The sequence below is a fragment of the Zeugodacus cucurbitae genome, chromosome 5, assembly GCF_028554725.1.
Source record: "Zeugodacus cucurbitae isolate PBARC_wt_2022May chromosome 5, idZeuCucr1.2, whole genome shotgun sequence".
Classification (NCBI taxonomy): domain Eukaryota; kingdom Metazoa; phylum Arthropoda; class Insecta; order Diptera; family Tephritidae; genus Zeugodacus; species Zeugodacus cucurbitae.
In genome coordinates this window covers 53,433,516-53,461,106 of record NC_071670.1, presented here as the reverse complement: position 1 = coordinate 53,461,106, position 27,591 = coordinate 53,433,516, and the positions used below count along the sequence as shown (strand labels likewise).

The following is a 27,591-nucleotide window of genomic DNA, read 5'->3' as shown; positions in this document are numbered from 1 at the left end:
TTGTATTTTCATTTTATTATCGTTCGTTCTCGTTCGTTATACATCGTACTTCATCACAAATGCCAAATCAAAAAAATCAAAAATAAAAAATTAAAAAAATACCAAAAAAAAACAACAATTCAAATCAAAAACTTCAAATTGTCAAACGTAATCGAAAATGCAATCGAAATTGAAAATCGTATCGAATCGACTAAAATCGATATTTATCGCACGTTAATCAATCATATGTGAATGAATGAATGAATGGTCTCACGCAAAATCGTATGAAAACGCAAATCAACTATATACACCGCAAAAACAAAAACATAATATAAATATGGCAAAATACCAACAAATATTTTGCAATTAAACGATAATACTCGACGAAAACGTGACAAACAAAAAAAAAAATACTTATATATGCGCAAAATAATTTGAAACAACAGACCCGTCGGTGTTTGGGGTAAAATCGTGGGATCACTGTGTGCCATTGCTGGTGTCTTGACAATCGCTCTCCCGGTACCAGTTATCGTCAGTAATTTCAATTACTTCTATCACCGCGAAACGGATCAAGAGGAGATGCAGAGCCAAAACTTTAATCACGTTACTAGTTGTCCATATTTACCAGGTACATTAGGTAAGTACTTTTTGATTAAATGACATTTTAATGAACTTTCTACAATATGTACTATGTGCATTGCAATGTATCGTATGTATACGGGAGATTACTACACTCTTTAAAACACACACACACACATTTACATAAACAGTTACATTTACACAATATTTGGTATTATTTAGGGAATTCTTGAATTTTAACAAAAATTAACTCATTTCTACATTTTAACTTGAAACAATTTTGAAATTAGTTTCTTGAAATCAGTATTTTAAGGAAAGAACTAAAATTGGTTAAACTTAACCAAAAAATCTATCCACAAAATGAAAGTAGCATATCTCACGTTTTCCGTCCTCATAAGCCTTATATACATGTGTTTCAATCTTCCTATGAATTGTTCCTAAAAAGTAGGAAATAATCTCTAAAAATTTCGTGAGAAATTTTCGAATTTCTTAAATCTTATTAAATTGTTTTATATCACAAAATTATAATTCACTTCACCAACCAAATTTAATAAAACCGAAATTAGAAAATAAAGCTTACAACTTCTTTAACAAAATCTATAAAGCATTTTTTGAACTGGTTATTTTTACAAGAATAAATTTTGGGACCCTGTATATAGAAAAAATTAGTAACATTTGTTTGAATTACGGAATTATTCCGTAAAGTAATGATAAATTCTTGTATTTGGTCGAGGAAATAATTGTCTTGTTAATTTTAATTTTGCTGCAGTTTTTGAGATTTTCAATTTTCTAAATTCATGACTCCATCATATTTGATAAAATCTAAAGTACATGAAAGCTTACAACTCCTTTAACAAAATCTCTAAAATAGTTTTTGCAAATAAAGCTGATTCTTTGTCATAAAAATTAGGAATCCGTGACAGCGTATACAAGTTAGTAAAATTCGATCTGTTTCTGAATTGGAAGTCATAATCTTCCATTACAAAAAAGGTATTTTATTAGTATTAAAAAAATCGATGGCAGGGAAATACAAAGAGTATGTAAATAGTTCTGAAAAAAAATTAAAATAAGAAAAAAAACTCTAACAAGTAGAAAAATATTAAAAACTCCATACCGGGGTTTTTTTAGCTAAAAAATAAGTATTCAAAATTATATTCCCAACCACAAAATATAGCGATTTATAATAAATTTTCACATAATTATTTCAATTGTTTTATCGCATTTTTCTTCATTTTTTTCTGAAGGTATTTTTTTATTTTTGAAAATTATTTTAGAATTTTGTGATGAAAAGTGTAAGCTTTCGATTACTTTTGGCATCATCAAATAAGTGGAATATCTCTCTCTCTTTGCTCTTTAAAATTATAATTCAAATTGAAATTTATGTATACGAATTCAGTTTGCACATAACCTCAAAATTTGTAGTTACATATATATCACCTACATATATCCGAACCAAGTCAATAGGTGCATCCTATATGGTTTTAAATACTCTCAACTTCAAAGAGATGTAGTTTAAGAACTAACGGTATTTTTCCAATTTTTTACCTAAAATTGAGACTGATTGTACAAGCACATAAACAAATTATGATAGTCCATAAATCAAATTTGTGAATCAGTAGAAAAACTAGGCCAACCTCGTAGGATTGGAATAAAGCCCTTGAGTTTTAAAAGAATTCTGATGTACAAATTTCAATTCAAATTATTTTTATTGTAATAGTAGGATGATCTATGAATTAATTATGAATTAGACATCGGCAACAAATTCCATGCAGTTACATATATTAGGCTAAAGAGACAAAAACGTGTTCGAAGACCGGGAAGCTATATGGCAAACTTCAATATTCAAGCGATTGTTCCTTTTCGAGACATGCAAACTTGTTGCTACTTTAAAGTGTTTTTATTGAGAATCAAGCAAACTCCAAGTTCTCAAGTTTTTGCGAAGATTCATTACTGTTTATCTGTTACTAATCTCTAAATGCCATAAGGTAGTCTGAGTTTGTTCCTAGATGATGAGCTCTTACATCATTCAGAGTGTATTGAAGTCCTTGTGAGATATAAAGGACTAAATATAATTACCAGCCAATGAAATGTCTGAGTATTAAAAATCAAGTGTAGTTTGTTTTCACGAAAAAAAAACTAAATGCAACGATCTACATTTTGTCAAACTGTCAAAATATCACTTCAGACACTTCATATTAAATGAATTTTCGCTTTCAGTTTACCTTGGAAGGTTGAAGCATGTTGCCATGTCATTATTTTGTACTTTTGTACTATTTGTACATTAACGCATTTAAATACTAATATTACGATTTTGAGGTTATTCGGCAATTGTATGAAGCATAGAGATTTTTAAATTATCGTATTTAAAGTAAATCAATCATCAAAATTCCGTACACTCACACATCCACACACTACCAAATACATATGTGTACATATACATACATACAAAGGGCTAGTTGAAAAAGTGCACTGAGGTGTTTATTTTTGCGACGCTTTTGCAAAATTTTCTGGTTAATTTTCAACATATTTCCTTCTTCTCTCTCTTAACAACCACTTGTCTCGCCTTAACAACCCTTCATCATTCCGCCAATCCAATCCAATATCCTACACACCAACCCATTTCCTTTCCAAACCTGAACCTTGAAACATATTCTTCGTCCCGAATCCACTTTCTTCCCCTCTCTCTGCCTTCGATACATTTCCTCACCCAAAATAAAATCCCCCCTAATCGTACATTCACAAGTAGGTCAACATTTAAAGAAATCATCGTTATCTGAATCCTCATCGGATATGATGGATTTGGATGATGGTGTTGAATCAACGCCAGGATTGAGTGAAATGCATCCTGGTCGTGCGGTGGCTCCATTTTTAGGAGCACAACAACAATTGATGGAAAAGCAGCAACAACTACAGCAGCAACAGCAGCAGCAGTTACAACAACAGCAAGCGTCCATGCAGCAAGCGTCGCCGCAGCAGCATCAACAGCAGCAACAACAAACGCTGCAACTGCAGCAGCAACAACAAAATGGTTATAAGCAATCCGCAACAAGCGTCACTGGTGGCAATAACCTAACGACAACAACAACAACGCTAAGGCATAATAATGCCCTGGCCGTTAGTATCGAAACCGACGTTTGACTACTGGGTGAGTGCGATTAACCAAACAAATACATAACTGCATACATATATGTACATAATCGTATGTACTATGAGTTGTGATAGTAAGCGATTTTTTTTTCGATTTTCGTTGGTGCAACCATTCCACTTGTAATGTAACTGTATATTTGTATATTTTCCTACCTGTAACTGCATATTTCAATTTCAATGTTCTTGTGTGTGTATTAACATTTATATTGTTGTTGTAATAACGTAACTAGTTACATACATATGTAGATATGTACCAGTAAACATGCTCGCGCGCCTATACCGTCTTACAGTGCCTACCAATAATATTGCTACTAAAATCTTATTAACTTTGTTTACTAAAAACCAATATTAACAGGAATTTCTCGGTTGAAACAGAAGAAGAGAGTATTTTTTATTAAAATTAGAAAATATTTATTATTTTATTTCATTTGTTAAAAGCTCAAATATTTTTTTAGTCGTTTTCTAATGCTTGCTATGTATAGGTTTCACTCTCTTATCAAAAAATTTACATCTAAAAGGAAAAAAAATTATCCTGTATAATAGAGTATGTATATGGATACCTCATTAATGTATTTGCTATTCCAGCTGTATTTCATTATACCAGTCTATTGCATTTATACCAGTTGTTGTTCGATTCACCCTTAAACAAAATCTAACAGTCATCTCTAAATTAGAACGTCGCAGGGTAGATGTTCTTTTATAAGGTTTAGTGAAAAGTGAAAAAAAATAAATATATATATTTATATCATACATTTTTCGAAGTTCAATTCGCTTCAGACTCTCCATGTAATCTATTAGGTCTACAACTTTGCTTCCGCTGTTTTTTTTTTTTTTGTAAATTTAAGTCTTTTTTTACTTAGGACAGCCTTACCGTACTTATCCGAAAGCATTCGATGAGCCTCAGCCGCACTTTTCTTGGAATTAAAAAAGAAATGCAAAATGTCCCGCAAATGTCGAGAATTCGGCTCAAAAAGTGACATTTTCAGTTGAGAATAAGTTTGGGATGCAAACAGATCTCTACAAATATTTTGATCGATATAAAAAAAATCGATTTGACCGACCAGTACTTGACCCTAGAGACATCTATTGGAAAACGGCGGAAGCAAAGTTGTAGTTGTAAAATCCTAATTTTTTTCGCACTTCCTTGATAGCAATGCATTTCTACTTTCACAAAGTCCTAGCCATTCAGACCTGTATTATATATTCACAATAGTTTCAAGTTCAGACCATAAATTTTGAATTTTAATATCAACACCATTCTAAGCTTTCGTCAACAATTGGATACTGCCCCAGAGCTAGATCTAGAGTGTTTAGAGTTTCTGGATATCAGCGATGCCATTAGATTGGTTATCGAGACAATACTTCTGGAGCTCAATTTTAAAGTGTCAAAATTATCAAATTTTTTTGCAAAGCATTTTTTGAGTAATTCAATAAGTCATTAAATTATGCGGCAGTAAACTAGTTCGAAATAGACTTTTATACCGCTTGTTCATCAATTTATTTGATTCATGTATTTAAGATTGCAATATTCCAAGTGTATACTTGGGAACCCTGTACAAAATTTATAAACTCGGCCGGTTCATTAGAAGACAAAAATTGGATCGGATTATCCTGCAGATTATGTACATCTTTATCTAGAAAAGTCATTCAGTCGGCGCACACAGTTAGGAGTAAGTAGTTGCTCTCAGGCTATCGCTATCTTGAAAAGATCTTTGCTCAGTGATACTACTTGTTTGGTAAAACAATGATTACTGGTTATCAAGGTATGAATCGGTAATTATAAGGTTCTTCCGTTCATTACTCATATTCTAGTATATCTTACAACAGATTATGGTATATTATTTTCTGTAAAACACGTTTTGAAAATATGTTTTTACCATATTTAAGTTTAAGACGATTTTCAAATATAATCCAACTGATATAAGTCCCAATAAGTTGATATAGGTAAATCTATTCAAGTTTATCAAATCCTCTAATTTCTGTTATAATTCTGGTATAGTATTTCACTTTAAACTTCTCCAACTTTAATTTTGAGGCTAGAACAATGGGGTCGAAAGTCATAAGTTAGCTGCTTTTCAATGGTCAATAGACAGTGTTTATGGTATGATCTACTATAGTTCCAATATACTATAGTTGCATTATTTTGAAATGCTTAATTACTTTAGTCAGTGTTGAAGAGTAATTATAAATATTATTTCTTTTCATGATATTTTTTTTTCAAAATACTTTTCTTTGTCTGTATGGTTCCTTTGCACGCTATCACTTTTGAAACGCTTCCTAGAATTTTTGGTATTTTTTTAGCTATGAAATTTCGCAATTTATAATTTTGTTCAGTTCTAGCACTAAATGTTTTGAAAAAAAAAACAAATTTTATGAATTTTAAAGAATCCAATTTTTATAAAAAAATATATATTTTTTTATTCGAAAATTTTTAATTTAATTATGTCAATGATGTGTCTTGTCACACACTGCATGCTTCAGCTGCTTTTGAATTAAAACGAAAACAATTTGTTCTTTTCCAATTTGCCATTTCTCCTCTTTTGCCGCTAACTCAGTAAAAAAGACGATACGTGCTCTAATTTGGCCTTGTGAAATGTTACGTTGGATGCCAGAAACGACTACAAAAGCTGTTTAATTAAATTTAAGTAGACAAATAATTAAATTAATTCAAATTGAAACTAACAAAAACCAAAAATTAAGCAAGCAAAAAATAATAATTAAAATAAAACAAAAATTTAACTTACACTAAACAAACAAACAAAATATGGAAAGCAAAGCAAACAAAAAAAACATTTAACTAAAACCAAACCAAAAAAAAACATGAATTCAAAAACAGAAAACTGCAAAAAACATCGAAAATATCAGAAAATTGTAAACAAAACTCACACACACACATAGTTACACACACACCCACACAAGCAAACAAGCCAACAACAACAAATTTAAATAGAGACATGCGCAGCAGTCTAAGCAGTTACTAGGCGTTTAGTTAAATGCAGCTTCAATTCAACGTCGTGCAAATCAGACACCAATTTCAATGGGGACTAGTGTAAATAATAGATTGTTTAGTAGCGACAACAAAAACAAATTAAATGAAATTTCGGCAATGCAAAGGGCAGGCATGCATATGTATTATATTCATATATGAATATGTAAATGTATAGAACACGGAAAAGACTGCTAACGCAAGCATACGCATTATGTAAGAAAGTAGCGAAGATTGTAGGAAGCAACATATGTGAAAACACTTGCTCTCACAAACACACACACACACAAAATATTGTTTTGAAACTGCTGCAACTTGCAGACTCTCTTGAAATTGTATGGATTTATGTAACGAAAAATTAATTTTCGAAGATTTCGTGGAAAACATATTACTTGCCCTTTATGCTGTGCGATCAGCAAATAATTTGTTTAAAATATTTCAATTAACCCTTGAGTGACTGAAACCCATATTTAAAGTGTTTAAAAATAAATTAAATTAAAAATCTAACCTTTGTCAAATTGAAATGCTCAATTATTTTTAGCGACAATTTTTAATACTAATTACTTTAAATTAACCCTTTTAAACAGGTTTAGATATTTTAAACAGGTTTAGATATTTTAACCCTTGTGAGTAGATAAAAAATATATTTTATAAAAATGATTCAGCGAAATTATTTGGTAAATTAACCCTTCAACAACCAACTACTTTTAAAAGGCTTAACATTTTAACCCTTAAGGACAGAAAAGAATATTTTTTTTAAGATTATTTACTGTCAGTCAATTTTTTTAAAAACTAAGTTCGTTAAATGAACCCTTAAGCAATTGACTTAAATATTTTAACCTTGTAAATAGAAAAAAAATTATTAAAATAACAGCCGCTGTAAAATTTTTAAACTATTTTAAAATGTTTTAATGGAAAATTAACCCTTATACGAACACCATTCTTTAAGAAAATATTCGATATTCCTAATTTTGAAATTAAGTTAAAAATTGTATCGTCATAAAAATTTCGCAAATGTTATTAACCCTTAAGAAGTCAATAAATAAATAAATATATTTATTAGCTTCAGCATAATGAGATGTGAGAGTAAAGTAAGGGTTAAACATCTTTTCGTGCATTAAAATTTTTTTTTTCATTATTATGAGATTAAAAAACTCCAAAAATGGACGGTAAAAGTTTGCCAGTCTTGTTTTAATTTCAAAGTACTTTTAAATTTTGCCATAATTTAATAGAAAAGATCGACATAAAACCTTTCAATATACCATACTATAACGAAGCGCGTAAGATTACAATGTTTCAGAAACGCAAAAAAACTTTAAATAATGGGAAAATAAATACAGACATTTTTTTATTTCAAACTACTAAATACTCAACAAAAAAAACACAACAACAAATTTTCACAACAACTCAAACCTACTCCAAGCAAACAAGTACTCACATGTATAAAAAACCAGAAAGTCTTGTCAAAGCAACTAAAACTTAAAAATAATTACAAATTCTTAAATTTTTAATTTTGAAATAATTTCATTTTTAACACTATATTCTTGGCTAAACAGAAAGCTTCGCTTTCGCGCGCTCAATGAGCTTTATCGCCTACATACTACAATACAAGTACTACTATTGCAAATAACTCATTTTTTTTTTAAATAATGTAAATCCCTTAAGAAATAAACTGCCGTTAATAGATAAATTACTAGGGTATCAAAGTAAGATATAGCAAAATACAAAAGCAAAAAAAAAACAAAGAAATAAAAAACAAAAACAAATTATATATATGTACATATATAAAAATAAAAAGCAAGCCATTAATAACATATGCATAACTTACTCTAACTTAAACCGAAAAGCAAATTCTAAACACACACACACTCACACACAAACTTTAAACAGTAATAAATGAATATTGTAAAATACTATAAATTATGCAAAACACTGACAACAGAAAACTATAACAAAAACAACAATGGAAAAACAAATCGCTGATTTAGTAGGCAGATTTTAATAAACAGTGAAAAATATCGAACAAATACAGATGATACATACATACAATACGAGTACATATGTAAAACATTGTAGGAAAACTTCAGGCTTTTCAATGAAATAACAATCACCCACCCACTGCATACACTGATACCACCCACGAAATCCTGAAACAAACAAAAATACAAATTTAGCAGAACTTGTTTAGAGGAATTCAATTAGTAGATGAAGTTCGAGATAAATTTTCCGACAGTTATTTTAAGCAACGTAAGCAACGGTAGTGTAAAACTGGCGAAAACTTAAATTGAGATTTGGAAATTCGTAGATAGTGGCTTTTGTTTTTGGTCTTTCCGATAGCTATGTACTGAACCTATTGCGTCTTGAGATTAAGCCATATCCATAAGTGAAAATATCCAATAACATTGTGGACTTAATAAACTTTGAGTATAAACTCTTTGTCTACGATTTATTACGAAAGTTTCTTATCAAATTCGTAGGCCACATCATTCGTCTTATTAAAACTAAATGATCAAATTTCCAGATTATACTCGATAGGAAAGTATCTACATAAAGGTATAAAAATTTTTGCGATCCGCAAAGTCATAAGAACTAATTTTATGTCTAATCATTATGCCGAGTATATCTCTACTCTCTCTTGGAAATTTGGGCAGAAGAGATGAAATTATTTCACAAAATAAATTTCAAATTAAACTCTGAATTCATACCACAACTTCCGTTACTAAATGTCTATTGGATGTCTTGAGAAAACACGAATTCCTAGTGGGATCTCTGACTATAATTAAAGTTCTGAATGTTCCCTATATACATATGTACATATCAATTGCTTCTATTTGTAGAGTGGAGATTCGCCTAAAAATACACTGTGAGAGTCTAGTCAAATATCTAGTATATCATATATAAGGAAATCTTCTGAGTACTATTAGTCCGAAATCGCCGAAAAGATTTTATCTTAGCACCATTTTCAGAAGATGTTAAATTAGAAGGAATTCTCAAATAGTAAAATATGTTGTGTTCCTGCATTAGATCAGTGATATACAGAATCATATTTAGTTCTACATTAAGATGACTTGATTTAAGATCTTATAAAGAAGTGATCAAATAGTAAAATCTCTTTGATTCTTGATCTTGAGATCGATGATCTACATATACACATTTAGTTCTATATTAAGATCTATATTGAGTTCTCTCTATGAGGAGTGTGAAGATCTTAAGATTTTACGAAGTGGCTATTTCAGTTACACTAATCTTGGGAGAGATACGATCCTTAGGAAACCACATACAATGACTAAAAATACCATGTCAGTTCCACTACGTTGCTTACAAATACCATTATAATGAGAACTAGAGTTATTATCTTTTTAAATAACTGTTTTTATGAAATTAATTTGGAAAACAGTTAGAACTTGACACTCTTTAACCCCACGATGAAAATAAATGATAAAAGTACAAAATGGAAAAAAGGTGTAAAATTCATGTGTCAGCAACCCAAACGAAAAAAACATAGAAACAAACAAATCAACTGCAAGATATGTATAAACAATTACAAAATATATAAATAGAGTTTAACAAACAAAACAAACGAACCGTTAACCGCTCTTATGATCGTCTACACACATACATACATACTTACAAATTTAATGCTAAAAATAAATAAAAAATTACAAACTATTACAGCAACTACAAGGCGGCATAATTAACATAGCAGTGTGTGTGCTTTAATTATAACAATTATTAATTTTCAAATACGTTGAATATTTATTTAAAAGCTTAACACTAATGCCAGCAAGCTTTTTCCAACATGCCACAATAAAGCTAAAATTTTCTCTTGCTTGCCGCTCACTTAGCCACAATTTGTGTACAAACATACATACAAATGTCTACTTTTATTTTTTTCCAGCAGATTTTTCGTCACAATTTGACTCATCAAATCACCCGCAACAGAGCAACAACAATTTATATATACGAGTATATATACAAGCATAAACACACATATACACACACACTCACACACAAAAATGATGACTGAAAATATGCAATTTTTTTAAGTTGCACTATTTGTAAATTAAATATCAAAATGTTATTGTGTACATAGGAGAAAAACCAAAAACCATAAAAAATAGCTAAAAAAATAAATAAATAAATAATTACATACAAAAACAAAAAAAAACTACCAAAGATATGTATTAAAAAAAAAAAATTAAAATAAAATTAAGTTTAAATATATGTAAATATTAAATTTAATGCATAAAAAATATATAAAGACAAATTATTGCTAATAATAATTAAAAAAATAAATAAATTCAATAACTACAATAAATTAATTTAATGCATAAATGTATGTAAAAGTAAAATGTAAATTCAACAGCTTTGAATACCGTCCACGCACTCATACACATATAGCAAAACACACAAATACGCCAACAACAACTACAACAACAAACCAACAGACTATTTCGCTTGACACTTAAGAGGCCTATGCACCTCTAACTCCTATGAAAAACTAAAATAAATATACAGAAACTTTGAAAAAACAAACTTTTTACTCAAACACGCAGTAGCTTGCACAGCAGTTTCTTCATTTTTTTTTAATTTTTTTATTTGAAAATTTTCGTAAAGTTCACACACATAAACCTAAATGACGCTTTGTAGTTCGCTCATGTGGAAAATATTATGCCTACGAGTGTTTTATTGAACGAGTAACGGTTATTCTGCTGCTGAAGTAGAGTTGATTTCACAAAGCTCACGTGCACTTGTGCTTTTTTTCTTAGAAGTTGCAATTCAAAATTGTTTTTTTTTATTACTGATCTTTTTAAAGTAAATCAAATAGATCGTTTAGAAAATATTGAGCCATCAACATACATATATAGAAACTCTGAAATTTTCAAATAATCTTCGGCTATTGTTTATTATTGATGTTGATAATTCTCAGGTTCCTCTGGATTTTTTAACCTTTAAACAATTTTTTTTTAATCTCAATCTGACGAAAATCAATAAAAATATTCGGCTGGTGGATATATCTTAATCAACTCTTGAACCCATCTACTACAAATAGTTTGAATATAATTCCCGTCCAATCTTGTGGATCTTATCCCATTTGATATCCTCTGTAGCTTTTAATTATAAATGTTGTATCAAGCTTCTCAAAAAATCCCATATCTCATGGAAGACAGCTTCATGCTTCTAGGAACACATGTCAATAGACAAGATAAACTCAGCAAACTATCTAGAATTATGAAAATCCTTTGATATAGTGAAATGATTTTCGAAATAGTTTTCTCTATAACAAAAGCTTGAAAAATTGAGAGTGGACTTCTGACATGTTTTCGCTTATAGGTTTATATATCAGAAAACGGATACTTTCACGATTCGGATCATCATGAAAATATGACTAGAAGAATTTTCCTGATTTACGGATCTACAGAGCATCTACTTTTATCTAAATTTTTTTTGCGTCATAAAGCTCTGAGTTCGTAACTCACACATCTCAAATTGTGAAAGCTTTTTTGTCCCTTAGATTACATATGTACATACACTCTCCGAGAACCAATTGAGCTCTAACTCAAATTGAGCCTATTTAGCGCTCAAAATAGTGAAAGCTTCTTCACGGAACCAATTAGTAAGCAGCATGCTTCAGAGCTTTTAATAATCAAATTACCGTTTGCGATAGTTAATTCGTAGCCTAAAAGTTTGAAAGTTTCTTAATGTAAATTGTAATATTTTTGGAGTTTTAATATATGAAACAGATTTGAGATTACGGACACTTAAATCGAAAGATTTCTTTTAAGTACAATTTACTATTTTCGAAAGTTTTTGTACTTCGTATTAATCCATTTTAGTTTTATGTACTTGAACTCTCTTCAGCGGACACCCTACTCGTTCAGTAATAGCCCGCACTTAAAATCTTAATGACTTACTGTAAATATTTACAGCTGATATTATGAATCAACAATATTTAAAATTACAAAACAATGAACAAAAATAATAATAATCAACGCTTAACAAAAACAAAAACACAAACACTTTGTACAAATGTAAAACAGTTTTATTAGAAGTAGGAAGAAATACACTGAATAGGAAGAATGTGGAAGATATGCTCTCAAAATAGTTTCGAAAGCAAGTACGTGACAGTTAGATTTAACGATTTTTCGAAATTTCAAGAAGTTTCGCTTTTATTTAACGTCGGCTACTCTAAAAATTTTGCATATCACAAAATTAGTTCAAACGCGTATGTAATATACATATGTTTGCTGAAGTGAGATAATAGGTTATGTAGAGAAAAGTGAGGTTAGAGCAGCGCAACTGGCGAGCAAAACAAAAAACTTGAAATTATTTTAAAAAGCCGAAACCGTTATAGTCTTAAACTAAAACTAACTACTTTGTGCTCCTTCAACTTCCTTAGTGCGCCGCAAACGCGTCGTTCGTTGCCCCACTACTAAGCTCCCTCCTCCCCTACCCTCACCATACAGCCAAACTGCATTCATTTGTTGTTCGATAGTATGTCTCTTGAGCGAGTTATGCAACAAACAAAGCTTAACTAAATGTTTAAATTTGGAATAAATGTGTTCAAAAATATAATTAATTATATAAACAAATAACGAAAACAAAAAACTAATTAATTAAATGAGTAAATAGCGAAATTAAAAAAAAAATCAAAAAAAAAAATAATAATTTAAAATAAAACCAAATAAGTTGCGATGTGAAGTTGAAAATTTTTCTTATGTGTACCAAAAACAAAAAAAATAAAATAAAACAACAAAAACAAAAAGTAATTAAAAACAACAGTAATGGAAAATGTAATGAAATTTAATTGTGTGAACGTGTAAAAATTGTTAGTTATGTATTGTAAATAGTTAAGAGAGTAAAAACAAAAACAAATGTGAGTAAGAAATTAAATTAAATTAAATTAAATTAATTTACGTCAAACAAATGTAATATATATTGAATGCAAATAAGAGAAGAATGAAGAATAAAAATTTATTTATGAAATGAAACAAACAAAACAAAAACATGTGAATTTCATTTAAAAGTTAATAATTGAAAAGCAAAAGCAAAAAAAAAATAAAAAATTAAGCAAAAACGTAAACAAATTGTAAAAAGTTAATTAATTTAGTCTAGTGCCTAGTTGTTAGTGTAAAAGTACGTAATTACAGTTAAGTTGTACTAGGTTCTTGGAATTGTGTAAATTTTTGTACATTTAATTAATGAATTAATTAATTAATTAATTTAGCTAGCTAGTGGCTTAGTGCAAAGTTATCGTAAACAAATTTGAAAAAATCTCAATTGAATTAAAATATATTTAAAAAATAGCTGAAATATTATTTATTGAAATATTCTATTAAATAATTAAATAGCGTATTATTTGTTGCTCATCTTTCTTTTTGTAAAGTCAATTATTTTTGTAGTATGTGTGAATTTTCAGGTGTTGATTATTATTTAATTTTTTACCAATGAAAAAAAAAATTGTTGCAAAATAGCTTAGCGCAATAATGTTTGAAATAAATTGTGCAATATCACATATACATACATATTTTCGAGTTTTTATTTACTTTTTTATTAGATATTATATAGTTTGATAAGCTGAAACTAGTGATTTTTATTTATTTAATTATACTTTTTTGATATATTTCTTTATTAGAATATTTTTATATTTATTAAATATTAGTAGGTGAAATTTATTTTGCATTTATTTTTATTTAATAATTGCTTTCATACTTTGTGTAAATTATTTCATGTACTAATTTATATAATTTTCTGAGCTTTAGCAACACAGTTTATAAAACATTTTCATACATTCTTGTAAACTTAACTAAACAACATTTATGTCTGATGTATAATTTAAGCGAAATCTTCAATAATTCAGTTTTCAACAACTACATATTTTTCCAGCTACTTTTCAAATTCTCTGAAACATTTTTGAGCAATTTCCTTTAAATAACTGTGCTACATTTATGCTGAAAGTGTTCAAAATACATAAATGCTTATAGACTCCCAGCAATGTTGCAATAACTTGTTCCGCAACATTTTAGCTGATGTTTTTTAAATACCTTGCATTGTTTCTGAAAACAATTGCCACTTATTTTACACAACACAACTGATATTTCTATAAATGTTGCAAGAACATGTTGCGCAACATTTATGTTGCCAATACAACTGTGCAAGTGCAATTGCTTATTTTGCAACATTTACACTGACATTTTTAAATATGTATATTACAATGTTGCTGAAATCTTATTTCTACACAATTATAATGTCTCAAATGTTGCTAGTATATGTTGCTCAATGTAGCATGTTACTGGAATTCTATATTAAACTTAAAAAATCGATATAGCTAGCTATCTTCATATTTGAATTGTCTTATGCAGAGTGCAAGCTTTATTGTGCAACATTGTTGCAAAAAATGATTACTGTCGGATAGCAAATTTTAGTTCTTGAATGCTCAAATATATTACAATAAAATATTTTTTATGTCCTTAGCAACATTGTTGCACAACAATTATATGCGAAACATGTTGCTAGCAACTTTTATTTCAAAAATAATAATATTTTTATATATTTTGTTATATAAATTGCCACTAATTTAAAATTTTGCTAAACATGTTTTGCAACATTTCAGCAGCAGCATATGCTTTACATTTTTTCATATCATTAAATCAAACAACACAGTTTGCAACATTTCTGCAACAAAGGTGCTAGCAAAAATTTTTATGTTTGCAATCTCATTTACGCTTGTAAATCGATATTATTATTTATCTTAAACTGGTCTAAAATAAGAAAAATAAATGCTTGCCTTGCCATCAGCAGCTAATAAAATCTTAATCTATATCCCATTGATTTCATTTAAGTAATCTAATTTTCATATTCTTAAATAAACTAATTTAATTTAATTTAAAGATTCTAATTTGTTGTAGCTTCTTATTAATAAATATTTCTAATAATATTTTCTTTAAATTAATTGCCGTCCAAAAATTTGTGGCTATGTATAAAAAAGCATAGCCAAAAATATCCTAAAACCTGTCTTCATTTTTCTTTATATGCATTTTTGAAATTCTTAGTTATTCGTAGTAATTTGAGCTTTTCATTTCTATTTAAACATATCAGTTAAAATTTAATAACAATATTTATTAAAAATAATAAATAATTATTAAAAAACGATGTTCATAAGTATACTAATGTAATTAAAATAATGCAAGAAACGCTTAGTAAAATTAAATTTTTTAGTGTCTAATGTTGAAACATCATTAAAATTAATTATTATAGAAAAATATAGAAACATATGTATATGTATGTAAATGAAGAGTTACCAAAAATTTGCGCATAAATTTGTATTTTTCCATTAAAAAGTCCTGTTTATGCATAAAAAGACCCGCTACTCCAGCCAGCGTTAGAACCCAGATCCAAACAAATTTCAAAATGTTTGTGTATGTAAATAGCACGTTTGAATTTGAATACGCATACATATAAACATTCATAGTACATGCATATGTATTAGTGCTTAGAACGTTAAACGTAATACCTTCGTACAAACTACAGATTCGTACGAAGTTAGTAAGCGCAGTCGGCAATGCTGGCATAAGCAAGTTTTTAAGACGGTAGTGGAGAAATTTGCTTGTAAATTTTTGAAAAAAACTAGAATTTTTAGATTTTTATATATTTTTTGGATTTTTTTTAATTTATTTGTAGAATAATTGGGGTTCAGTAATAGTAATTGAAGTCTAGAAACATTATTATTTAAATTTTGAATTATTTAGAATTTTTTCGTTGTATTTTGATATTTTCTCTAACAATTTTTAAGAATGAATCTAAATGTTGCTCGTCATTAGCCTTTCAATCAATTACAAAGCTTTTTTGAGAATTTCAAAACTGTATTTCAACATCTGAAAGCTTTCGTGAAGTTTCATAGCAACCCAAACCAGCAAACACTAAATATCTAATGAGGGTACGGTTCGAAAAAAGAGTTGTTGGGAATATCACAATAAAAGCTTTCAAACTCTTCATACAAAAAAGCTTATGTATCGTTCATTATCGGGTATGCGCACTTCTCATGAAATATTTATTTATGCTGTCTCTCTCATTTTATCTGAAATATATCAGATTTCTTCAAACTTTCTTAGACTTGTTCTTGGCTTACCTGTATTTCATATTTATCAAACCAAAATTGATCCTGAAAAAATTGTTTGGAGTAGTTCATGTAGCTACCGTCTTCAACGTAGTAAGATAGTTGCTGATGACAACATAGATAACGCAGATAAAAGACACCTTTTGGTTCGTTAATTTCAATATGTTCATAGTATAAAGCTTTCCTTGCGGCTTATTGTCATGCCACGTATGAAACTTGATTCTCAGCATTTCCTATATGTAGCTCCTCGAGTACATTTGAAATATATGAAATTTTATAACATTTACATGTATTACATTTTTAAATTTTTTCTTACTTTCTAAAATACTCAGTTTTATTTATTTTTAGAACCCTCAGTAGTTTTGAAAGAAATTTTTATTTAAATTAGTAAAAAAATGGTATTTATTTATTAATTTAAATAATAGTTAGATTGTTATTGTTTAAATGTAAATGAATTAAACATATCGCTAATATTATCAAAGAAATTAAATTGTCTAAAACCAAGTCTTTCACTCTCACTCTCTCTCTCGCTCTTACTCACTTCAGTCTCTACTCCAGCATTATATTTGAGCTTTTTAAAAGCTTCGAAATGCAAACAACCAAGTTGAAATATTTCCGACTTTTTCCGCTTTTATGCCTATAAACGTCAGTAGGTAATTTCAAATGCTTGCTGGCAAAGCGTGTAGCAAAGCAAAAACGAAAGAAATATTTATTATAAAAATTAATAATTAAAAATACCAATATTTCTTTTGATCAAAAGACTGGAAATAGAAAAAACATTACATATGTATATTAAAATTATGAATTAAATAGCATAAAAAGCGTTATAATTGGAAAATGCAAAGAATTAAGGTTTTGAAATATTTCTTTTTTTATAATTTTGTTACAGTAACTATAATCCGGCACAGGCTTGCAGTAAAATATTGTGAAAGTGAAAAATTAAACTAAAGTTCTTTAACTTTTTTTGTGAGACATTCAAACATAAAAATGGCTTAAGTCGGCTTAAGCGGTACTTGTTTGAAATTTATGAATTATAAATTAATAATTAAAAATTTATAAATAAATTAATAATTTATAAATTAATAATTAAAAATTTATAAATTTTATTAATCATACATACAATTACAAAATTTTCCAATGTCGACTTAAGCTTTTTAAATATTTTTTATGAAGTGTCTCAAGAAAATATTTTATATAAACACCTTCAGAAAGCAAAAAGCCAGCGCTGGTATGTGGTTACTGTTATTTGAATATAAAACTATTTTCTTTTCTTATGAGCATTTCTTTTTGAATTCCACTTCAATTTTTTATTTGAAAACATATTTTATTTTTATTTAATATACATATATAAAAGCTGCGTACCCAGAAATTAAATTTAGAAGCATTGCTTTACGAAAATTTCTAAAATCCAAGTTAAGTTAGTTTAAACTCAGCGTCAGAGACGCAAATTGCTAATAATTCTAATAAAAAAATCTTAAAAAAAAAATTTGCATTAAATAATATTATTATATATATGTAAAATTGAAAACGAGATTAAAAAAATGAAAATTGTAAGTAAATAATATGCATTATCCTTTGTTAAATATGATTAGTTAGCGAACCAAAGGCAACATAAATAATTATATAAAATACTCGTAAGCTACCTTGAACGCAATTTGCCACATAGAGTATAAATAGAAGTGTTTGAACAAATAAATAAACAGAAAGAAAATTCAAAAAATAAAAAAAGATAAAATTGCGCCAGCCTGATAACTTTAAATACAAAAGAACAAGCAACGTAAATATGCTAATAATTGAAAATTAAAACATAAAGCAAAAAGCAAAAACAAAAAATGCAGTTCAAACAAAAAAATAATAAACGCCAGTAATACTTTAAATTCTAAACGTACACACACACAAGCAAAATTAAATAAAATTGAATTAAATTATTAGCAAACAAAAATATGTCAAAAATTAAATGGAAAACAAAAAAAAAAACAAACACAAGCCAATACAATTAACAATTAAATATTTTTTAATTTTCAATTACGATTATTACTTAATTATGCTTGATATGAAAAAAAAAACCAACAAATATATAAATTAAATTTAAAAAACAAAACCAAACACTAAGAAAATTAAAACTAAAAAAAATTAAACCAAGTTGTTAAGCATTAAAATGTTTTATAAACGTTATGAACAATTAATTAATTAATTGGAAATCAATTAACAATAAAAAATACGAAAAATATTAAATAAAATAAAAATTAAGAAAAACACAAAAACGCTGCGTAATTCGAGATGTTAAAGCATAAATAAATTAAATGAAATAAAAAACAACACATAAATCGCTAAAACACATACAACCAAAAAAAAAGTAAAACAAATTAATTTAGCGAAAAAATATATATTAAAAAAATATGAACATTTCATAGAAACCAAAAACAAAAACAAAAGAAAAAATACAAAAATTATAAATTGATAAATAATTAATAAACAAAATACAAACAAGAAGCATATTCCTCTATTATTCTTATTATTATTACTGATGCATTATTATTATTATTATGATTATAACTATATGAGATAATTATTGATAATTAGCAACAAAAAAAGAAACAAGAAATCATAATATAGAGCAAAAAATTATTTAAAAAATGCAAAGCGCCGATAAATAGTTTAACAAATAATAAAAAAAAAAAATAGAAAACAAGAAAAAAAATTAAATAATAGCAGAAAAAGTAATAAAATTATGAGAAAAAATTAATGCACTACTGTTTTTTCTATAAATCTATACAAAAAAAAATTAATTATAATTAATTTACGTAAATATATATTTTTATTTACTTATTTTATAAAATTGTAGAAAATCTTTATACAAGTCTATGCCATTTAATTGCACTCAAGTGGTTCAAAACAAGCCATGATGATTTATGCAGAGCAATATTTTTTCAAAACACTCTCTATAGTCCATAGTTGTAAAACTTTTCAAAGCTCCATTTTGACAGCTAATATGACTTGACTGAATAAAATACACTGTGACTTCAGTAAGGTACTGTGTTGAAACATATGTATGTATATATCCCATATTGGCGCCATATAGGCGAATCAACAATGTGTCTGTCTATAGTAGAGCTACTTATTCTTCATAGAATTCTATTACGTATATAATCAAGACAATGTGGTTAGGTTGTAAAGTAACTACTTCATGAATTCCAAAACAGGAAGCTCACTAAAAGCGATATTTGTAAATAATTCCCTCAAGTAAAGTAGATTTAATTTTTATTTGAAAAGTAAAATTTATTAATGTCAAAGATTGCTCGTAACTAGAAATAATTTTTGTAATAGTAGCAAAAAATGTAAAAAGTTGTAAAAAAAACTTTGTAGAAAAATGAGTTAAACATTTTCATTGACTACCCTTTCAGTAGTGTATATTTCTGGTACTTTCTGTCATCAACTAATATCATGGCAGTCATAAAAGCTTTCAGCTTTTTTTGTATTTAAAAAGTCTCAATTTTCATAACCATTACCAATGTCTTCAACGCACTCGTCTATTTCGTTTCCCTCGCTCTATTTTCTGTGAAGAACTATTTCCCACATATTTTTTTTATAAAAAATAGTACTACCAGTGCTTTAAAGCTCTTCAAGCAAAGATTTAGAATATTGACAAGCCTTTAAATACACATAGTTTATGACGAAAAAGAAATCCAGTGATATTTACCGAAATTAAAAATATATCCAAACAAAATTATCAATACAAAATACAATATACAAATACAAAATAAATGCAATTTTATACGTAAGCAATTCATATTGATGCTGATTGATGGCACAATTTTATGAATTTCTGATAATTCAAAGTTCGCCATATGTTTGCGAAAGGTACCTGAAGCTTTCATATCTAAAGCTTAAATCTTTACTTTTTTCACTGAAACGATTCCGGTAGACAATTTGTGATTGATATCGCACAAATTACACGATTTTTTAGTGAAAGCTACCTCGAAGCTTTCATTTCTAAAGCTTAAAGCTTTATTTTTTCACTGAAACAATTCACATAGACATTTTGTGATTTCAATCGCAGAAACAATATGCTTTTGCAAGTACTAAAAAGCTCAAAAAGCTGACATTTTCTAAAATCTGGCGAAACCCTATCCGAATCAATAACAATGTGAAGTTAACATTAAAAAATGAGGTTTAAGAGTAATGAAAGTTTATAGCACTTCGTTCATTGTTTAGGCAAAGGAAGTATTTTTTTACTATTTGTGTTAAGGAAGCTTCTTTAACAAGAAGAGCAAATTTTTAAGCTTAAAGCTTGCTCATCAATTAATAGCTTTTCGAGCTACTAACTGAAAGCTCTACAATTTTATGTACAATTTATTTAAAATTTACTATAAGTAGGATCTGAATAGTGTATAATAATTGATAAAAAAATTATTTATTTTTTTTTCGTTTTATTTATAATTATTTGATAATATTATATAAAGTAAAAGCGAGTGCTGTAAATTATTTAGTGTAATTTAGTTTTAATCCGTAGCGTAAGTTATGTGGTTGATTGCCAGATTTCGTGAAACCGTTAATATGTAAATACGTAAATGTGTGAATGTGGTAAGTAAAGTAAATTCTCATATTGTTTTTGTTTGTTTGTTGTCTGGAAAAATTGCGCAATCGTTCAATTTTTCACAACTAGCAAATATGAAATTGTTTTCCTACTCAACTACTACTTCTTGATGTGTGTCTGTGTATGATTATTGTCTTCACAACGATTACATGCCCATTAAATGTATTTCTTGTTTTCTTTAAATCACTTACTTTACTATGAACTTCATTTGTTAGATATTTTTTGTATGTAAATCACAATTTTCAATTATACGTTAAATATTATTTGGTGTATAATCTTATTTCTAATTTTTATTGTATTTATTAGTATTTCTACCTACCTTACTACTGACTATACTATACTATTTGCATGTTTATGATTCGGTAATTTGCGTGCAATTTTCTTATTAAATAATTACGAACGAATTCAAGAGCGTTAAGCACGTTGAGTATTATGTTGCACTAACAACAATCAAACAGTAACTGTAATAATAATATTTAATTAAAAAAAAAACAATATTAAATGAACACACCAACAACAGCTGCTGAGATGACCAACAAGCGCTACACTAAATTTTAGTTAAACCCAAAATAAACGCAAAATTCGTATGTAAGTTTTAACATTTTTTAATATAATCGTAATATTTGAAAAAAAAAAAAAATATATATATATATTTAACATACTATGTAGCAACATTAGCTTTCTACTTAAATACTAGAAACAAAAACACCACGGAAATATTAACAGTTGAAATTGAACTCACATAACCTCTAATACAATTATTGTATGCGCTCATTACCCATCATTATTGTTGTTGAACGCTCATTTTATGCGCTCTCCGCCGCCTGCCACTCATACAATTTACAACAAAAGAGTAACACATTCACCTATATTCGGATTTACCGTTATCGCTGGTGTTAACTATCTGCATTTCCGAAGTAGTGCAATCTCATCAACTTACTCAAATATTCATAGGTACAATATACTCATTTCCGTCAACTACAAGCCACGTCGTACTCATTTATCATATGCTTAAATCGTAAATATACTCATTTAGTATTCATTGGTATACTCATTTTACGCTATCTCCACACTCTATCTACCTATCTCGCTCTTACAAACACAGTCTCTCTCTCTCTCTCTCTACCATCTACATCTCCATCACTCTTTACTGAAACACATTCTATCTCATTTCCATTTTCATAACCCCAATCAATTTTAGTTAGCGTAAAAGTTAGTAGTATCTCACTTGCTCACTTGTTATTAGCGTAAAAACTCATTTTGCTTTTAAAGTTACTCTTCTAAGTTACGAAAATCAGTGTCTAAAAACTTTAATCTCAATTTAGCATATTTATAATATGCCCAAAAAAACCTCTCTCTAACTAACTACAACGAGTCAATTTGAGTTTCTAATATATGTTTTGCTCTTTCACATTCTTTCAATGAAATAAAATAAATATAAAAATAATAAATCCAAAAATCGAAAAATCGAAATAATATAACTACGATCAAACGAATAAATCTCGAAAATTCGACACTCAACTCAACTGAAAACATCACTCAACTCAACTCAACAGTCCCGTCGGGTTCTGGGGCAAAATCGTCGGTTCGCTGTGTGTGATCGCTGGTGTATTGACCATCGCACTGCCCGTCCCTGTAATCGTCAGCAATTTCAATTACTTCTATCATCGCGAAACCGATCAGGAGGAGATGCAGAGTCAAAATTTCAATCACGTCACAAGTTGTTCATATTTACCTGGTGCATTGGGTGAGTGTGTGGACAGTGAAATTTATTTGAAATTTTTTATGAAACTCTATATATCTCATATTACCTATTATTTACATTTTAAATTATTTCTCTTACTCGTATACTTTCAATATAATTCTCAACCTTCACTTGCAGGCCAACATATGAAGAAGTCTTCTATGTCCGAATCATCATCTGATATAATGGATTTAGATGATGGCATCGATGCTACATCAGGTTTGACTGATCATCCTGGCCGACATTTAGCTCCATTTTTGCGAGCACAGCAATCATTCGAAAAGCAACAATTACAATTGCAACAACAACAGAATGGCTTGCGTGGCCAAACAAATACACTGCAACTGCGTCACAATAGTGCCATGGCCGTCAGCATTGAAACTGACGTCTGACTACTGGGTAAGTCGTAAACTTTCGGAGATATTTTACCGAATATTTATGTAATTCAATATTGATGGAACAAATTTAAAACTCTCATAACACATTCATTTTTTACTAAAGCACACAGACCTTCTTAGGTACTCGGGTATGTTAAGATTTAAGATCTAATAAAGTTAAGTTTTCTAAAAAAAAGTTTTTAATGTTTCACCTAAGGGGACCAGCAAGTACAAGATAAACACCCGAATCGAAAGTGTTAACAATTATCCAATTTTGGCAGTCCTCACTTTTGAATTTTCACCGCAAGGGATATTTTCAGATGTATAGAAGTCAGAGTTCTAAAGAGATTTTATATTATAATTCGTAGGATATTCATATTATTTTTTTTTATTTTATCTATAGTCCAAGTTGAGTTCGGATTCATTAGATTAGATCTAATTCAATTTTACGGTTCTACGATTTCTATGTTTTTTTTAATTTACAGATTCTATAGCTAAACTGATGGAAAATAGTATTTATAAAGTATGTCATAACCAAGTATCCTACTGTGAAATTCCTGTTCAAGAAAATCCCTAGAATGTCAAATATGAACATTAAACTCTATCGTAAATTGATTGTAGGACAGCACTTAATATTATAATAAACATTTTATCCCAAAATCGATTTATTTTAAAGGACTTTCTTACTTAGAACTTACTAGCCTTAAATTAGACTGAATTATACATGTTACTCCTCCTTATTTCGCAGATAAAGATAAAAATTTGTAGTTTATCTAACAGTATGCGTAAAAATTAATTAGGTTTCTCTCAACTAGCATCTTCATCATTCATAGTTACCAGTTCACACTAAACTCATTCATTAATCCTCACAAAAACTTCATTTCAACCAAAACTGAACAAATATTATGGTTAAAAATAAATAAATGGCTAATCTATTTTTTAACCAGTAAAACACTTGGAAAACGGCCTCAATTGGCAACGTGAAAAGCTGCGTTGGATGCCAGAAACGTCATCGAAAGCGGTCTAAGTCCGCTTCAGTGCAAAATGAAGAATCACTGCTGTTGATGAGAAAGCAAATGTTGCAAAAAGTATAAACTGAATATAAGTAAAAAAAAACAAAAGAAGAAAATAAAAATAAAATAAAATAACAAAAACCCAAAGTTAGCTCATTGTTAGCAATGAAAATACAAAAAAAAGCGAATAATTTTTTTTAGAACACATTTAGAAAATATCATATTTAGCTACAGAAAATTTAACTAAAATGCAAAGAAATAGGCAGCATAAGAATTATAAAAACAAAGAAAAATATAAAAAAATAAAAAAATAATAACGAAGAAATTATTAAATGGGAACAAACTATTATATAATACAATTAATTTTTTTTTTGTTTTTCCGTATTAGCGGCGATATTAGTAAAACAAATCAAATTAACAATAATAAAAAGCAAAAGTCATTGATATAATGTTCATCAAATTTATAAATTTATTTTTTTATTAATACATTAATATTATTTTTATTTTATTTTATTTTTTTTTTTGAGAAATAAATTGTATTTAATTTAAATAATTTTAAAACAAATGTAAGCGAAAAGAGTTGAAAATATACGAAGAGATTGACAAAGTCTGATTGTCCATAATGCTATGCCTGTGGATACATAATAAGCTCAAAAATATGCTTCAACTTAAAGTAAGAGTTACTTCTTGCGAATGTCTAGTTTACACTATGCAAATACAGATGCAAATCGTATTCGTAAATGATGTATAGAAATGTTGAGAATATACTTGACTGGCGCCATTTTGAAAATGAAATATCAAGCTATCAAATATCCGCATAAAAATTCTACCATCGACCATAGCAATCGATTTGACAGTTCATATGATATAAACTTTAGCCTGTCGAGATGCCCCGTAAGGTCGAACAGAAAGTAGTGAGAATCGATGATGGCGTTATACTTGTGGCTACTACTACTACTTGAGTTTAAGGATTTGTGTTTAGGAATAATTGTCCAATAGAAGACCATTGTCCTGGTCGAATTCTCAATTTGACATTACTTTTTTAATTTTTATTATATGTAGATACTTCCACAGTTGTGTCAACGCAATTGTTGTACCGAACTAGAGTTTTTTCTTCAACAAAAAGTGGTGTTTAAGGCGAGTTAAAAATTTTACTGATAATAGTATCGAATTTGCAAAACATAAATGAGCAATTAACACGTCACAACGCACCATAAATGTATTATTAATTAAATTGAATCTCTATTATTTTTTTTAATTAAACTTCATTATAATATTATAATAAATAATTATAAATTATATATTTAAGTTTTCTGACTTTAATTAAATAATTTGACTTAAAAATTAATATATTTAGTCAATAAAGGAGTTTTATTTCAAATATATGTATTTTTTCTATTTTTTATTTTACTTTAATTTGTTCTTGTATATTTAATAATTGATTTTTGATTAAAATTAATAATTTCTTACTTTACTATACTTAAAAATTATCGTAAAATTCACTCTTTTAATTCTTTTATTTTGGTTTATTTTTTTTCTAATAAAAATAATATTGGGCCAGTCTCTTCGTTTAAAAAAAAAAATATTTTTTTAACAATTTTTTCATTATTTCTTTTAATTAAATCGAAAAGCTCAAAAAATCCACACACACACTCAAAAACTCATGCATACAACCATAAGTACGATTAATTAATCAATAAAACTGCCGTTATGTTTAAAATATAAATACAAAAATAACAATTACAATGAAATACAAAAACCAACTGCTCGTATTCGTACATACAAACAAATAATTACAAAAAATATAGAATCAAAATAAAATAAAGAAAGCCTAATTAATAGATAAATTGCCGATACATGAACACAAATCGTAAAAGCGTAAACTTCAATGCCACAATAATGAAAACTTCTTTTGTAAATACAAAAACAATAAATTACTGCAATACAAATCTAATAGACAACTGCAAACAATACGCTATTAAAAAATGAACAAAAAATATAAAAAATAAATTATTGTAACAGCAAACTTGTAAATTATAAAACTATTACAATTACAGCCAACATAGTTTTTTGTAAAAATAATTAAAAAATATATTTTTTTTAGTTTTGTCTGTTATTTGTTTTTAACTTTAAATGTCTTCAAGTAGTTTAGTGCTTAGTAATGATGCGTTTATTGTTGACTTTTAGCGAGAAATATATTAAAATCTTCCAAAAAAAAATATATATTATATTTAAATTAGAATGCGTAGTGTATCTGTATGAGTGTATAGCATTATCCGAAGCTCTTATGTAATTCTTCCACTATTATATGTATATTGTATGTATGTATAGAAATGTTTGTATCAAATTAGATACTGTGTACTAAATATTTGTGTTCAAGCTGTAAATTTAGTTAAAAAAATAGCATAATAATATATATGTTTGTAGCTGCTGAACTATTTGTAGAGTTTGTCCTAAAAATTCCATAAAAAATTTGATTTCCAATATTTTATTTATGCTTTTTGTTCCACAGTATGATCTGAAATATTTTTTTTTTTTTATATTGAACTGTTTCAAAAATCTGTTGTAAAAAATAGGAAAATAAAATTTTATTTCAGTCCACTAACAAGCCTTAGTTTCTAGCGGCTATTGATTACTCGCGAAATTGTAGTAGAACGAGCTCTAAACGAATTGCTGTCTGAAACTTTCATTCGTTAAATTTCACTCGTTAGTTTCAATACAAAAACTTTAACTAGAGCTCGTTTTATTGATCTATCTCTTCACTAATTCACTTTAGTCACTAAATTAATTATCAAATGTCAATGTTATTTAATTAAGTCATGTTGACACATCTTAAAGTCTGAACCAAAACAATTTTCAAAGCTATTTTTAATTTGCTCAACTAGGATATCAAATACATATATTTGACATAAGCTACTTCTCCTTATGAAAACTCGTTCAGTACTTTTTCGAAATACAAATCTATCATACCTTTTACATTTTTTTCTCGTATAAGTATATTGTTCCAGACTTTCTTTACCAAAACTACGAGGAAATGTAATTTCAAAAGTTA

General features: G+C 27.9%; 1 protein-coding gene across 9 annotated transcripts in view; it reads left to right on the top strand.

Annotated features, from left to right (window-relative positions):
• Window positions 1-26,395, top strand: part of Sh_1 (potassium voltage-gated channel protein Shaker) — a 390,305-nt gene extending 363,910 nt beyond the window's left edge. For 2 of the 9 annotated variants that reach the window (XM_011179085.3, XM_011179089.3), the window contains exons 10-12: window positions 426-616; window positions 3,302-3,703; window positions 6,261-12,222. In XM_011179085.3, the coding sequence (XP_011177387.1) occupies window positions 426-616; window positions 3,302-3,696 (586 nt within the window). In that variant the 3' untranslated portion in view covers window positions 3,697-3,703; window positions 6,261-12,222. Of the gene's footprint in view, window positions 1-425; window positions 617-3,301; window positions 3,704-6,260; window positions 12,223-22,961; window positions 23,153-23,287; window positions 23,549-24,473 lie in introns of those variants that run through there. The other 7 variants (XM_054231436.1, XM_054231435.1, XM_054231434.1 and 4 more) reach the window with 6 other exon arrangements.
• Window positions 26,396-27,591: the final 1,196 nt, after the last annotated feature.